The following is a 15,996-nucleotide window of genomic DNA, read 5'->3' as shown; positions in this document are numbered from 1 at the left end:
TCCCATGCCACCCTGCGGCGCCGTGTCCACTCTGTCCCTCTCCTGCCCGCTGACCACCCTCACACCCAGCCTTGCCCCCCTTCTCACGTCTAAGCTGCCACCTTCCAGGATGGCCGGCTTGTTCGCCTGCTTGTTCGCCGCCCTCACGCCTTCCCATGGCTGGGTCCTGCCGGCGGGGCTGGAGACTGTGTCTCCATTGGGGCTGCCTGCCCACCAGGGTGGAGATAGCTGGCCTTTCCGGGTTCTCAGGAACCGCCCCGTGGGCTCCAGGCTGCTGGGTCTCTGCTCGGGGCCAGAGCATCTTCATTTCGCCGTGTCCCGCCCCTCTCTGCCTCCCCCAGACAAACTGGACGAAATTCTGGCGGCAGCTCAGCAGACCATCAGTGCGAGCGAGAGCCCAGGGCCCGGGGGCCTGGCCTCCCTGGGCAAACACCGGCCCAAAGGCTTCTTTGCCACCGAGGTAGGCGTGGGGTGTGGGGAACCGGGGTCCTGGGGGAAAGAGTCTGGACGGGCGCACACGCCAACCTGGAGCCGCCATCCCTGTCCTTGCAAACACTTCCTGGGGTCCACTCCTTCCACCCCCTCGGGGCCTCCTTTCGTCTCTGCCCACCCTCTTCCTCCTAGTCTGCCCCCCTCCCCCAGACCCGCCTCTGGTCCCCTCTGTCCGTTCTCCGTTCCTGCTCCTCATGCTCACTCCCTCCTGCCCATCTCTGTCCCACCTCGAAGGTCTCAGGAAGATAAGTCGATCATGATGGAGATCCCTGGCACAGGCCCAGCGCGTACTAGTTGCTCAACAAGTGGTAGTTACTGAAATATTCATTACGATCTCGGTCTTGGCCCTGCCTGCTTTTCCCTGCGCGGGAGGCCGACCGGAGCGTGTGTGGGTTGTATGTGGGACACTGCGTTTTACACGGGTTGTGTCATGCATTCCTGCTTAGAAGCATCCTGTGAGGGCAGGGCAGCCCGTTGACAGAGGGGACGAACACGGAGGCTCAGAGAGGGAGCCCGATTTCAACCCGGGCAGTCAGGCCACTGGATCCATGGTCCAGCCACCGCCCTCAGCCCTGCCTCTTCTGGTGGGGCCTGCTGGTCCCTCCCTGGCTGTGGTCCCCACTGAGCTGCGCCCCTCCACGGGAGCACATTCCCCGCTAGCCCCTCCCCCCACCCTCCGGAGGTCACGCCCTCCCTCGCTCTTCGCACTTTTTTCTTCTCAGCCCAGGCCCTGCTCTCTGTCCCTGACCCCTGAACCCCTCTTCTCACAGGCCATACCCACCACCTGGGAGGGGGGGAGCCATGGACCCCTTTAACATAGTGCTGTGAATGATGCTGATAAAGGCATATGAGTCCTAGCCGGTTGCTCAGTGGTTAGAGTGTTAATCCTTGAACTGAACGGTCTCAGGTTTCATTCCTGTCAAGGGCAGGTGCCTCGGTTGCAGGCTCGATCCCTGGCCCTGGTCCGGATGTGTGTGGAAGGCAACCAATTGATGCGTCTCTCTCACATCAGTGTTTCTCTCTGTCTCCCCCCCGCCCCCTTCCACTCTCTCTAAAAATCAATGGAAAAAAATATCCTCTGGTAAGGGTTAACAAAAGCATGCGATAAAATACATAAGGTAACAAAAGAAGCCAGTTACCCTGAAATGCAGTTATCAAAATATTTTGAAAAAGCACATTTATGATATAGTCATATCAGTGCCCTTTCTGTCACCACGTTAGCCAGCGAGACCCGGTGCGGGCCTTATACTCTAACCCAGTGGTCGGCAAGCTCATGAGTCAGCAGAGCCAAATAGCAACAGGACAACGATTGACATTTCTTTTGAGAGCCAAATTTTTTAAACTTAAACTCTATAGGTAGGTACATTGTTATGAACTTACTTAGGGTACTCCTAAGGCTTAAGAAGAGCCACACTCCAGGCGCCAAAGAGCCGCATGTGGCTCGCGAGCCGCAGTTTGCCGACCACGGCTCTACCCTCAAAGACAGAGGAGCATAAAACACTGTTTTGAGAAATTGTAGCCACTGCGATGGGATTTGGTAATATCCGTGACTTCTGTTGGGTCTTGCTAACGCTAGCATGGTTTGCGGCCTGCATTTCTCATTGAGAAAATGTTGTATTTTATTTTTTTTAAATATGTTTTTATTGATTTTTCAGAGAGAGAGAGAGGAAGGGAGAGGGATGAGAGAGGAACATCATCGATTGGCTGCCTCCTGCACACCCCCTACTGGGGATCAAGCCCACAACCCGGGCCTGTGCCCTGACTGGGAATTGAACCAGCGAAGTCTCTTGGTTTCTGGTTCAACGCTCAACCGCCGAGCGTTTTAATTGGAAGATAATGAAAAAAATAAAGATGTAGTTGTTCTCCCGTCCAAGTGCGTAGGCCCCCCGAAGTCTGTCCGCAGCCCCCCCTGAGGGTTTGACTGCCTATTCTAGAGGCTCTGGTATTTTTACAAGAACCAAGTGCAGTGGGACATTTTGTACCCAGACGGTTAGAATTTCTCAGATTTAGAAATGGGGACCCCACTGTGACACGTGCACCCCAGATTTAGAGCCGGAGGGTCCTGGGCCACTTCTCAGGGCTTGGCAGGCCGCCCCGGGTGCAGTAGGTCCTCACTGCACACCCATCCTTGGTTGCCCAAGGAATTTGAGATCCGTGGGCTGTTAGGGTCGCCTTCCGTGCCCACTCCCCACCAAGGTCAGTGTAAGACGCACGGCATGGGCCGCTGTAGAGCCATGCAGACCTGCCTCCACACCCCGACTTCCCTGACTTCACTTGGACCAGGCTATGTAATTTCTCGGCGCCTCAGTCTCCCGTTCTGTAAAATGGGACTAAAGCCGGTCCCGCTGGTTCTTACGAGGATTGAATAAGACCAACTCCTAGTACAGCAGGCGCTCGACGGATGGTGGGTCCCCCGAGGCCACAAGACAACAAACTGGAGACCCCACCCTGACTCGTGCACCCCCAGAGGCCCCACAGTAGCATATCAGGCTCAGTGAGAAGTCTCCGATAACAGATCAGGGCATTTACTCAGCGACTCACGAAGTGCCAGGCAGCCAGAGTGCCACCCCCTCCCTGTGCGAACCGTGGTTATAGGAGAGACAAAACCCTGGCCCTCAAGACTTCACGTCTGAGCGCCAAAGACACCCCCAGGGAGGACCAAGCACCTGCCAGTCATAACACCAGCTGCCCCCCCCCCCCCCCCCCCGCACCTGAGGTCTTCCTTGGGGCCTCCCTTCCCTCCCAGTAGGACCTCCCCTTTTCCTCTCCCTCCTGGGGCCTGTCCCTGGACCCTCCCTCTCACGTGTGGCTCTCTCTTTCCCTTCCCACCAGCCTCCCTGATCTTTCTCACCCTGAGTCCTGACATTTCTGGTCTCCTCTCCGGGGCCTCTCTCTCGGTCTGTGGTCTTGTCCCCTGTGTCTCCATCTCCCATTCGTTTCAGCTTCTGTCTCCTCTTCAGTCTCCCACTTGGGCCCCCCCACACTGGACCAGAGGGGGCAGGTGGGCAGTGTGGCCTCTTTAAATATATATATATATTTTTAAATTGATTTCAGAGAGGAAGGGAGAGGGAGCGATAGATAGAAACATCAATGATGTGAGAGCATCATTGATCGGCTGCCTCCTGCACGTCCTCTCCTGGGGATCGAGCCCACCACCTGGGCATGTGCCCTGGACTGGAATCCAACCTGGGGCCTATCAGTCCTCAGGCCGATGCTCTAGCCACTGACCCAAACCAGCTAGGGCCTGAGGCCTCTTTTCTCGGACCTGCACAGCCGCGAGCAAGAGCAAAATATTGTACAAGACGCCACTGTTTACCAACCTAAGCACTGGGAGATGTCAGCCTCCCTAAAAGACATGCCTCTGCAGAACCCTACAGGGTCCAGGGGGGCCCGCGGATGCCAGCAGTGAGGGCCCAGACCCCAGGCCGGTCCACCGGAGGCCAGGGTGCCTCTTGGGCTCTGTCCCCTCCCCTCCAGGGCTCTGCCGTCCATCTGTCTGTCCCCTGCGTGGCTTTGGCTTTCTGGACAACTGTTTCTGCTTCCTGCTCACTGACCCCTCCCCCACCCAGGGCCCCCTGTCCATCCTCTCTCCCCCAGTATTTGTATGGTGCAGGTTTCAGCCTTTCTCTGGACTCGGATTCCCTCTGATCATTTTTAAAAAATACATTTTTATTGATTTCAGAGAGGAAGGGAGAGGGAGAGAGAGATAGAAACATCCATGATGAGAGACAGTCATCAATCGGCCGCCTCCTGCATGACCCCCCTGGGGATCGAGCCTAAAACTCGGGCATGGGAATCGAACTGTGACCTCCTGGTCCATAGGTTCACGCTCAACCACTGAGCCCCGCCGGCTGGGCCCTCTAATCATTTTATCACACCCTCTCGGTTGCATGCTCTGCCTCTGTCTCCCCCGGGGCCGCTGCAGCCTCTCCATTCCAGGGCCTCTCAGGACTGACTTTCTCTCCCTGCTCACGGGTCGCTTTGCCTTCCCATCCTGTCTCTCAGTCTCTGTCTCTCCCCTCTCTGGACCTGAGTCCCTGTCTCCTCCATCTCTCTCTTTTCTGCCATCTCTCTGTCTATCTGTCTCTCCGTCCGTCTCCCCCTCCATTCTCTCTCCCCTGACCCCTCCCAGGGGCTGTCTCCATGGCGAGAATTGCCTAGCCCAGTGGTCGGCAAACCGCCACTCCCGAGCTACATGCGGCTCTTTGGCCCCTTGAGTGTGGCTCTTCCACAAAATACCACGTGCGGGCGCCCACGTACAGTGCGATTGAAACTTCGTGGCCCATGCGCAGAAGTCGGTTTTCTGCCTGGGCGAGTCTATTTTGAAGAAGTGGCGTTAGAAGAAGTGGGGGGTGTCGGTCGGTGGTCGGTCGGTGACGGGAGACGCGGCTCAGGTGGGCCACAGGATATGCAGTGCGGGCGAAGTACATTGTTTTGAGGTACCGTTCGCTGAGGTCGACCCCTTCCAACTCTCCCATCCACACTCCTCACGTATACTTGTTTCAGATAGACAAGTGTGGATGGGAGAGTTGGAAGGGGTCGACCTCAGCGAATGTACCTCAATCAGATTGAGGACGTTTTTAGCAAAGGCCAGCTTAGGAGCACCCCAATTAAGTTAATAACAATGTACCTACCTGTATAGTTTAAGTTTAAAAAATTTGGCTCTCAAAAGGAATTTCAATCGTTGTACTGTTGATATTTGGCTCTGTTGGCTAATGAGTTTGCCGACCACTGGCCTAAGCCCATCCTCAGCCTCCGGCCCCGTGTTCAACACCAGGGCACATACTCTGTCCCTGAGGCACCAGACCCACAGACCGCCCTGGAGGTGGCACAGGAGGAGGCTGGGCCTCTGGACCACTCGCTGGGGAGGAGTCTGCCCGGCAGCTGGTGACGTCACGCCCACCAGGCGCATCCTGATTGGCTGTCCCCTCCGAGCGCGCGCGGGAGAGGGTGCTGCCTGGTTGTTGGTTTGTTGATGGAGGTCAGCCTGTCCCACCTGGAGTCAGTCCGCCCCTCCAGCCGTCACTGCGCCCCCTCAGAGGCTGTTATGGCTCCTCCGTCAGTCCGGCATCTCCTGGGCCACGCTGACCCCTCACGACTCAAGCTCACCCATTATTTGACCCCTCCCTTCCAATTCGAGGTGTCCCCAGTCAGTTTGCAAATCCGACGCCTCTCCCTCTTCAGTTAGGGACACCCTTCCTCTGTCACTGTGACTCCTCTTCTATCTCTCTTTCCCCCTCCTGTCCCGCTGGCTCCCACCCCTCCCGTGCCCACGCCTCATGCAGGATGCTTCTCGCACCTCCCTCCCCGCCTCGCAGCCATCCTCCTGCCCGCCCTCCCCAGCGGGACTCCACGCATGTCCTCCCCAGCCTGCTTCTGCCCCTGCATCCTTTCTGACAGTCACATCCCTTTCCTTTGCTCTTTGTACCCTTCTTCCCTCTCACTTAACCTCAGCATTTTCTAGTCACTCCCGTCTGTTTCCTACAACGGCCCTGTCACCTCCTCCTACTTACTGGCTGGCCTTGTAGGACATGACCTTCTCCTTGACCCATAGCCTCTTTCACTGCCATCAGAATCGGGTAACCAACCCTAAGACACAGGGTTGGGGATTCAGTGAGGACTTAACACAACACATAAAACAGCTGGCAAAGTGGCTTGCCCAGAAACGGCTTCTCTCTCTCTCTCTCTCTCTCTCTCTCTCTCTCTCTCTCTCTCCCTCTCCCTTCCTCTCTGAAATCAATAAAGATATATTTAAATTAAAGAAAAAAACAGGCGTGTCTTCAGGAGACCCTTCCTGGCGCCTTCTGGGGCTGCCCGGGGGCCCATGTGGATGTCCAGGGGCACAGAACTGGCGTCTGAACTTCAGGCTGCTCCCCGTTTTGTCGTGAGCTTGTGTCACTTGCATTCAGTCCTTCTTCCTACAAATATTTATTGAGCACCTACTATGTGCTAGACCTGCTGCTGGGCCCTGGGGATGTAGGAGTGAACCAGTCAAGCAAGGTCAATTCCCTTAGAAAATGTACATTTTGGGGAGGGGGGAGGGGTTGTGGAACTTCCAAACAACAGTGCCCGATGTTGGGTCTTTCTTAGTCACTTGTTCATTTGACGTGAAGCTGTAGAGTAGTATCAGGCCCCGTTTAGGGACTCATCGGGGAACAAGAACAACAAAGTCACCATCCTCAAGCACTTACCCATGACTTTTTTTTTTCTTAATTTCAGAGAGGAAGGGAAAGGGAGAGAGAGAAAGAAACATCAATGATGAGAGAGAATCACTGATTGGCTGCCTCCTACATGTCCCCCCCTCCTCTCGGGGATTGAGCCCACAACCTGGGCATGCGCCCTGACTGGGAATTGAACCCTGAGCTCCTGGTTCATAGGTCAATGCTCAACCACTGAGCCATGCTGGCCGGGCAGTTATCCAGGACATTTGAAAAAGTATATTTTTCAAATTGATTTCAGAGAAGAAAGGAGAGGGAGAGAGAAATAGAAACATCAGTGATCAGAGAGAATCATTGATTGGCTGCCTCCTGCACGCCCCCCAGTGGGGATTGAGCCTGAAACTCGGGCATGTTTCCTGACGGGAATTGAACTGTGGTTCATAGGTCAACCCTCAACCACTGAGCCACACCGGCTTGGCTGGGTTTATCCATGACTTTCATGGGCCTTTAGCAATTTTGCCTTCATGAGTCCCTACCTCCTAAAAAAAAAAAAAAAAAAGTTTAAAAATCTGTATTTTATGACTGTGTTGATACCAAGATGAGTATTATCCAGGTTGATTCTACTTTTTTCCCCCTTCTGGTTTTATTTTATTTTTAAATATATTTTATTGATTTTTTACAGAGAGGAAGGGAGAGGGATAGAGAGTTAGAAACATGGATGAGAGAGAAACATCGATCAGCTGCCTCCTACACACACCCCCTACTGGGGATGTGCCCGCAACCAAGGTACATGCCCTTGGCCGGAATCGAACCTGGGACCTTTCAGTCCGCAGACCGACGCTTTACCTACTGAGCCAAAGCGGTCAGGGCTCCCCTTCTGATTTTAAAAGAAGTTAAAACATTTCCCCTAAAAGTGTCAGGGGCCCTCGACACTGTACCCTGTTAACTGGGATCATCGATGGTGCCCTCAGGGAACTGACATTCTAGGCTGGGACACAGACAGTAAGCAAGCAGATGAGACCATTTCGGATGGAGAAAAGCACCAGGAAGAAAGCAGGACAGGGGGACATGCCGTCGACAGTGACTGGGAGGGGACAGTGCGTGAAGAGCGTGAAGGTGGGAAGCACCCGTGGGGGTTAGGAGGGGGTCGTTGCAGAGGAAAGACCCAGGACCTGCAGGTCTAATGCAGAGCTCGGCCTCGGGACCCTGGGGGAGCAGGGAGGGGGGACGTGGTGGGGCCTGAGTGAGCAAGGAGGAGATGCAGGCAGGACAAGATCGCACAGGACATCTGAGTCTGGGTCTCCTATAGTCGGAGTCTGACATGGGGATTCTTTTTTTTTTTTTTTTTTAATATATTTTATTGATTTTTTACAGAGAGGAAGAAAGAGGGATAGAGAGTTAGAAACATCGATGAGAGAGAAACATTGATCAGCTGCCTCCTGCACACCCCCTACTGGGGATGTGCCCGCAACCAAGGTACATGCCCTTGATTGGAATCGAACCTGGGACCCTTGAGTTTGCAGGCTGACGCTCTATCCACTGAGCCATACCGGTTAGGGCTGACTTGGGGATTCTTATGCCAACTAAGCAGGGGTGGGGGTGGGGGCGGGGGGAGGTGGGGGGCTATCATGGAGTGAGGGAGGCAGAATGGGCTGCAGAGGACAGCAGACCGTGTCCCCACTGGAGTGCGCCTCAGCCTGACACCCCCCCCCCAACACACACACACACACACACACACACACGCACACAGCTCTGGAGTGTGACTTGCTGGGGTGTTGATCCTACCTTGGACCTCCGTGTCAGTCTGTTGCTGGCTGCAGGTGGCTCCCAGAAGTGGGGGCATGTAACCACTTGGGCAGGTCACCCCCTTTGGGGGAGGGTGATTCTCCAGAGCAAAAAGCAGGTGACACACAGCAGCTGGGGTTGGGCACGGCATCCCAGCCAAGGGGATCTGGGTCGGCTGGGCATTCAGACCCCTTCCTAGCTGAGGTGGGCTGTGACTGTAGGATTTTAAGCAGGGCAATAGCATGACCTGAATTACTTTTTTAAATATATTTTAAAATTGATTTCAGAGAGGAAGAGAGAGAGAGAGAGGAAAAAAAACATCGATGAAAAGGGATCATTGATCGGCTGCCTCCTGCACGCCCCACGCTGGGGATCGAGTCCACAGCCTGGGCCTGTGCCCCGTCTGGGAATCAAACCGTCACCACTTGGTTCATAGGTCGATGCTCAACCACTGAGTCAGCTGGACCTGAATTACTTTTTGAAAAGATCCCTCTGCCCTAGTTGGTTTGGTTCAGTGGATAGAGCGTCGGCCTGCAGACTGAAGGGTCCCGGGTTCGATTCCAGTCAAGGGCCCTCACCCTGGTTGCAGGCTCCTCCCAGGCCTGGACCCTGGTCAGGGCTCATGCAGGAGGCAACCAATCGATGTGTTTCTCTCACATCCATTTTTTTCTCTTGTCTTTCCCTCTCTCTTCCACTCTCACTAAAAATCAATGGAAAAATATCCTCGGGTGAGGGTTAATAACAACAACAAAGAGATCCCTCTGGCTCTGTGTGGAAAGCAGACCAGAGGCGGTGGGGGGACAAGGGTGGCAGAAGGGGGACAAGGGAAGACGCTACTGCTGTCATCAGGCTGCTGGTGACTTGGGCCTGGGCGGCGGCAGCAGGAATGGGAAAAAGGACCCAGATGCGTACGGGATGTCTGGGAAACAGAGCGAACAGGGTTGACTAAGAATCGCTTTTTTCCTTTCTTTCTCCCCTTTGCCCCGACTCAGAAACCTTTCTGTCCGCAAGAATTCCCTTCCACCTCCTGCAGGCCCCGCCCCCTGCCTGCAGGCCCCGCCCCCTGCCTGCAAAGGCCAGGGAGCCGGGATGGGGGCTGGCCAGGTACGGAGCCTGAATCCTCCTGCCCTGACTCTTCTCTCTCTGCTATCTTTTCTCTCTCCTCCCCGACGGCCACCCCAAAGTCGAGCTTCGATCCCCACCACCGCTCGCAGCCGAGCTATGAACGGCCTTCTTACCTGCCTCCAGGACCTGGACTTATGCTCCGGCAAAAATCTATTGGTATGTCACCGTCACCGGAAGCGTGGGTGTGAGGGATGCAGGCGGGGGGAGGGGAGGCTGCAAGGGTGACCGTTCACGGCAGAAACAAGGGGCCTGGAAGTGTTCTCTTCCGCTTCCACACGTGACCACGGGTCCGTGGAGTTGGGCAAAGCGCTCCGGCTTGGCCGCTGGGCAGACCTGGGTTTGGATCCTGGCTCTTGTCCATCCCAGCTGTGTGACCTGGGGCAGGTGGCTTCACTTCTCTGGGCCTAGGGCTCTGCAGCTAGAAAATGAGGAGATGACTGCCCCCGCCACAGACCCTGGTTCCTTCTCTCTCATACTTGACTCCAGTCATTCATTCATTCATTCATTCATTCATTCTTCATGTGCTTATTGAGCCCCACCACATGCCAGGTTAGACTGGGGGAGAGGGGGAGAGATGTCAGTGAAGAAAACAGGCTAAAGGGCCCTGCCCTCGTGGAGCTTATATGATAGAAAGACAGACAACCTACTATAAGGATAAGAAACAAGAAAATGATACCGTATGTTAAAGGTGGTTAGTGCTATGGAAAATCAGTATGGTAAGAGAGATCACAAGTGCTGGTGGGGGTAGGTTTGGGCTGAAACGTGGAGATGAAGCCGGGAGCCATGGAGGAATCCAGAGGGGAGGCCTTCCAGGCAGCGGACACAGCCAGTGCAAAGGCCCTGGGGTAGGACCGAGCTGCCGTTTGCTGAGATGGGGGCGACCAGGGGCAGGAGGAGGTCAGGAGCTCAGTTAGGGGCCTGCTGAGGTGGAGATGCCAGTGAGACCGGAAGCGGATGCGGCATTCAGGTCTAGGAGCAGGGAGCTCGGGGGGGAGCATTGGGCCCAAGACAGAGGTGGGAGTCTCCGGCAGAGAAGTAATGAATGAAGCAGGGACACTGGTCAAGGGAGAGAGAGAGTAGCCAGAGGCTTGGAGGAGAGGATCAAAGACAGCCCTGGCCGTGGATAAGTCGGCCAAAGACTTTGCTCCTCCAGTCTTCGCTGAGTCGGCTGGCTAATTGGAGCCAGCTTTTCCTGAACGTCCAGTGTCCACAGTCTACCAGCTTGTGCCTCTCATCTGTGAGATCTGCCTCCATCTCATCATTTACCTAACGCCACCCCAAATCTACACAGCATCGCATCCCTACCCAAAACCTCCTTTATTTTATTTATTTATTTATTTATTTATTCATTCATTCATTCATTCATGTATGTATCTTATGTTTGTCATATTGCTTGTCAATTCCTACAATTATCATTTTTGTCCACATGCTGTTATGTGTGCGCAATTTGAGGTCTTTGATGGCTGAGACACCATTATTTTTTCATCTTTGTATTTTTTTAAAATTAAATCTTTATTGTTGAAAGTATTACATATGTCCCCCTTTTTCCCCCATTGACTCCTGCTAGCCCCCCTTCCGCCCCCCACCCCCCACCCCAGGCCTTCACCACCCTACTGTCTGTGTCCATGGGTTATGCATATATGCATACAAGGTCTTTGGTTGATCTCTTCCCACCCACTCACCCACCCACCCACCCCCGCCTTCCCTCTGAGAGTCCGCATCAGCTCCCTCTTAAACAGTAGCTTCATCATGAGCAGTTCTGTCTGTGAAAGGTGCTAAGTGTCAGCTCGCCGCCCCGCGGAGGGAGAGGGGTTGTGAAACTTCCAAACAACAGTGGAAGTTTTGATGTGCTCATTGCATCTCTTTTCTGCCTTTGCATGAAAAGAAATCTATACCTAATGCACATAAACGTGGTATCTCTCCCTGGCTCAAGCCACTTTTGCTCACCCCAAGCCACCGCTACCAGCCTATACCTGTGCGGTTGTGTGAATTAGAAACGGCGCCCCCTCCTGGCCCGGGGTGGAAGTTCAGCTGGGTCTCACCCCAGCCCCCTTGGCTCCCTTTGCTGTTTGCGGTTGGGCCGCGCGCAAGCCGTGTCCCTGTGTCCAGCTGGTTCGGATGTACCGTGGCTGGCGGAGCTCTGGACTAATCCGTGGGAAGGTCTTACATGCATGGGCGCCATGATCATCATCATCATCAACAACAACAGCATCGTTACCATTATCACTTTCCCGATGATGTGGCTCCGTGGAATGGGGAACAGGGAGCCCCCACCCGCCCCATTCCTGCCTCCTCTGTCTTCCCAGGGGCTGCAGAAGACGACAGGCCTTACCTAGCGCCCCCGAGCATGAAGTTCAGCCGCAGCCTGTCCGTGCCTGGTTCGGAGGACATCCCCCCGCCTCCCACCACGTCCCCGCCCGAGCCCCCATACAGCACGCCCCCAGCCCCCTCCATCTCCGGCCGCCTCACGCCCTCCCCCCGGGGCGGGCACTTCAACCCCGGCTCCAGCGGGCCCCTCCCCGCCTCCTCCCCCTCCTCCTTCGACGGGCCCGCCCCTCCCGACACCCGCCTGGGCGGCCGCGAGAAGAGCCTGTACCACGGCGGGCCCCTGCCCCCCGCCCACCACCACCCGCCCCACCACCACCACCACCACGCGCCGCCCCCCCAGCCCCACCACCACCACGCGCACCCCCCTCACCCTCCCGAGATGGAGACGGGCGGCTCCCCAGACGACCCCCCGCCCCGACTGGCCCTGGGGCCGCAGCCGAGCCTGCGCGGCTGGCGGGGCGGCGGGCCCAGCCCGACCCCGGGCGCCCCGTCCCCGTCGCACCACGGCGGCGGCGCGGGCGGCGGCCCCTCCCAGGCGCCCGCGCTGCGCTACTTCCAGCTGCCGCCGCGCGCGGCCAGCGCGGCCATGTACGTGCCCGCCCGCTCGGGCCGGGGGCGCAAGGGCCCGCTGGTCAAGCAGACCAAAGTGGAGGGCGAGCCGCAGAAGGGCGGCCTCCCGCCCGCGCCCTCGCCCACGTCGCCCGCGTCCCCGCAGCCGCCGCCCGCCGCGGCCGCGCCGTCGGAGAAGAACTCCATCCCCATCCCCACCATCATCATCAAGGCGCCGTCCACCAGCAGCAGCGGCCGCAGCAGCCAGGGCAGCAGCACCGAGGCCGAGCCCCCGCCGCCGCCCGACGCCCCCGGCGGCTCCTCCTCCGCGCCCAGCCCCGCGCCGGCGTCCCCGTCGCCCGCGCCGCCCTCCCCGTCGCCCGCGCCCGCCCCCGCCTCGCCCAGCGGCCCGGCCACCCTGGACTTCACCAGCCAGTTCGGGGCGGCCCTGGTGGGGGCGGCGCGCCGGGAGGGCGGCTGGCAGAGCGAGGCCCGCCGGCGCTCCACGCTCTTCCTCTCCACCGACGCGGGCGACGAGGAGGGCGGCGACGGCGCGCTGGGCTCGGGCGCGCCCCCGGGCCCGCGGCTGCGCCACTCCAAGTCCATCGACGAGGGCATGTTCTCCGCCGAGCCCTACCTGCGCCTGGAGGCCGGGGGCGGCGGCTACGGGGGCTACGGCGCCGCCAGCCGCGCCTACGGGAGCAGCGGGGGCAGCAGCGCCTTCACCAGCTTCCTGCCGCCGCGGCCCCTGGTCCACCCGCTGACCGGCAAGGCCCTGGACCCCGCCTCCCCGCTCGGGCTGGCGCTGGCGGCCCGCGAGAGGGCGCTGAAGGAGTCCTCGGAGGGCGGGGGCGCCCCCCAGCCGCCTCCCCGGCCCCCGTCGCCCCGCTACGAGGTCCCGCCGCCCACCCCGCACCACCACGCGCCCCACGCGCACCACGAGCCCGTGCTGCGCCTCTGGGGGGCCTCCCCTCCGGACCCCTCCCGCCGGGAGCTGGGGTACCGGGCGGGGCTGGGCGGCCCGGAGAAGCCCCTGGCGGCCAGCCCGCCCGCCGCGCGGCGCTCCCTGCTGCACCGCCTGCCGCCCACGGCGCCGGGGGTCGGGCCCCTCCTGCTGCAGCTGGGCCCGGAGCCCCCCGCCCCGCTCCCCGGGGTGAGCAAGGCCTGGCGGGCCGGAGCCCCCGACGAGCCCGAGCGGCTGCCCTTACACGTGCGGTTCCTGGAGAACTGCCAGCCGCGGGCCGGGGGGTCGGGGGGCAGGGGTCCCCCCGCGGAGGACGGCCCGGGGGTCGCGCCGCCCAGCCCGCGCCGCTCGGTGCCCGCCTCGCCCACCTCCCCGCGGGGCAGCGAGGAGAACGGGCTCCCCCTGCTGGTCCTGCCGCCGCCCGCCCCCTCCGTGGACGTGGAGGACGGCGAGTTCCTCTTCGTGGAGCCGCTGCCCCCGCCCCTGGAGTTCTCCAACAGCTTCGAGAAGCCCGAGTCGCCCCTCACGCCCGGGCCTCCGCACCCCCTGCCCGACCCCCCCCACCCCGACCACCCCGCTGCCGCCCGCGCCCCCCGCCGTCGCTGCCGCCCCGCCCACCCTGGACTCCACCGCCTCCAGCCTGACCTCCTACGACAGCGAGGTGGCCACGCTGACCCAGGGCGCTCCCACGGCTCCGGGGGACGCCCCTGCGCCCGGCCCGCCGGCCCCCGCCGCCCCGGCCGCCCCCGCGCCCCAGCCCGGGCCGGACCCTCCGCCCGGCACGGACTCCGGGATCGAGGAGGTGGACAGCCGGAGCAGCAGCGACCACCCGCTGGAGACCATCAGCAGCGCGTCCACGCTGAGCAGCCTGTCGGCCGAGGGTGGCGGCGGCGGCAGCGCAGGGGGCGGGGGTGGCGGAGGGGCCGGGGTGGCCAGTGGGCCGGAGCTGCTGGACACCTACGTGGCCTACCTGGACGGCCAGGCCTTCGGGGGGAGCGGCGCCCCCGGCCCCCCGTACCCCCCTCAGCTCATGACTCCCTCCAAGCTCCGTGGCCGGGCTCTGGGTGCCAGTGGAGGCCTGCGCCCCGGCCACGGCGGCGGACTCCGCGACCCCGTCACCCCCACGAGCCCCACCGTCTCCGTGACGGGGGCCGGAACCGATGGGCTGTTGGCCTTGAGCGGCTGTCCAGGAGCCTCGACGGCAGGTGTGACTGGGGGTCCGGGAGCCGTGGAACCAGAGGGCGCACCGGTGCCCTTGTCGTCTGCATCGTCCCTGCCGCGGAAGCTGCTGCCCTGGGAGGAGGGCCCGGGCCCCCCGCCGCCGCCGCTGCCCGGGCCCCTGGCCCCGCCTCAGGCCTCCGCCTTGGCCACCGTGAAAGCCAGCATCATCAGCGAACTCAGCTCCAAGCTCCAGCAGTTTGGGGGCTCCTCGGCCGCCGGTGGCGCTCTGCCCTGGGCCCGGGGAGGCAGCGGGGGCAGCGGGGACAGCCACCACGGGGGAGCCAGCTACGTCCCCGAGAGGACCTCCTCCCTGCAGCGGCAGAGGTGAGCAGGGGCTGGTGGTGGGCGAGGAAGCCAGAGGGGGCCCACGCTGTGGGTACCCGAGTCCACCTGCCCCGCAGCTGTGTTCCTTTAAGATCCCCCCGTGGTGGTAGAAGGAAATCAGAAGCCGGGCTGGCTCGGTGGAGTTTGCCCTGAAAGAAGCATGCTGTCACGGGTGCTTTAAACTCCCCTGTATCTCTGTAGTAGCTTCTGTGGTCTCCTCCCGTCACCATGACAACCCACACGCTTATTCACGAACCCAAAGAGTTAGTGACAAGGGAGATGGGCGCGCCCATCAACTTGCAGATGTCCTGCGTCCTTCGCGGGTTGTCAGTGCGGAAGATCCCTGAAAATCCGCAAGTCCCTGGAGCCCTCGGGGCTCAAGACAAGATGCTTGAGGCCACAGTGGTTCCGTGTGTGGTCCTGGAGCCAGCCCTGCACTTTCTAACTGGGTGACCGTAGGCAAAGGAGTCACCTCTCTGTAGACGGGGACAGCATAGCACCCCCTGAAAGGCCTTTGTTGTAAGATGAGATGGAGGAGGGGAGGGGCCTCTTACAGAAACCCAGCAAGTATAGATGGGGAAATACGATGGTGCTTAAGATTTCCAAAAGAGCTAGCCAGCCAGGATGGCCTCAAAGTTCAAGTTCATTCAAGTCTTAGGGAAAGTAGAGTCGCATTCCTGATTTAGACACCCGGAGAATGAAGAGAAGTTTTTGAGTTTTTTAAAAAATATATATATATTAGTGATTTTTTTTACAGAGAGGAAAGGAGAGGGATAGAGAGTTAGAAACATCGATGAGAGAGAAACATCCATCAGCTGCCTCCTGCACACCCCCAACTGGGGATGTGCCCGCAACCAAGGAACATGCCCTTGATCGGAATCGAACCTGGGACCCTTCAGTCCACAGGCCGACGCTCTATCCACTGAGCCAAACCGGTCAGGGCTGTGTTTTTTTGTGTGTGTGTATGTGTTTTTTAAATTCCCCGTCCATCTGTGGAGCTCACTCTAATTGTTTGACGGTCTGATGTCCTTTGAACGTGGCTTTATCGGG

At 59.2% G+C, this 15,996-nt stretch overlaps 1 protein-coding gene across 1 annotated transcript in view; it reads left to right on the top strand.

Annotated features, from left to right (window-relative positions):
- Positions 1-15,996, top strand: part of SHANK1 (SH3 and multiple ankyrin repeat domains 1) — a 51,784-nt gene that overhangs the window by 31,865 nt on the left and 3,923 nt on the right. The window contains 4 exon segments of the mRNA XM_070401602.1: positions 342-460; positions 9,620-9,716; positions 11,867-13,956; positions 13,958-14,946. Coding sequence (XP_070257703.1) covers positions 342-460; positions 9,620-9,716; positions 11,867-13,956; positions 13,958-14,946 — 3,295 coding nt within the window.

The sequence above is a fragment of the Myotis yumanensis genome, unplaced genomic scaffold (genome assembly GCF_028538775.1).
Source record: "Myotis yumanensis isolate MYYU_CA2020_CCGP unplaced genomic scaffold, mMyoYum1.0.hap1 SCAF_23, whole genome shotgun sequence".
NCBI lineage: Eukaryota > Metazoa > Chordata > Mammalia > Chiroptera > Vespertilionidae > Myotis > Myotis yumanensis.
Note: the sequence above shows the minus strand (reverse complement) of the source record. Positions and strands in the feature narration are given on the sequence as shown.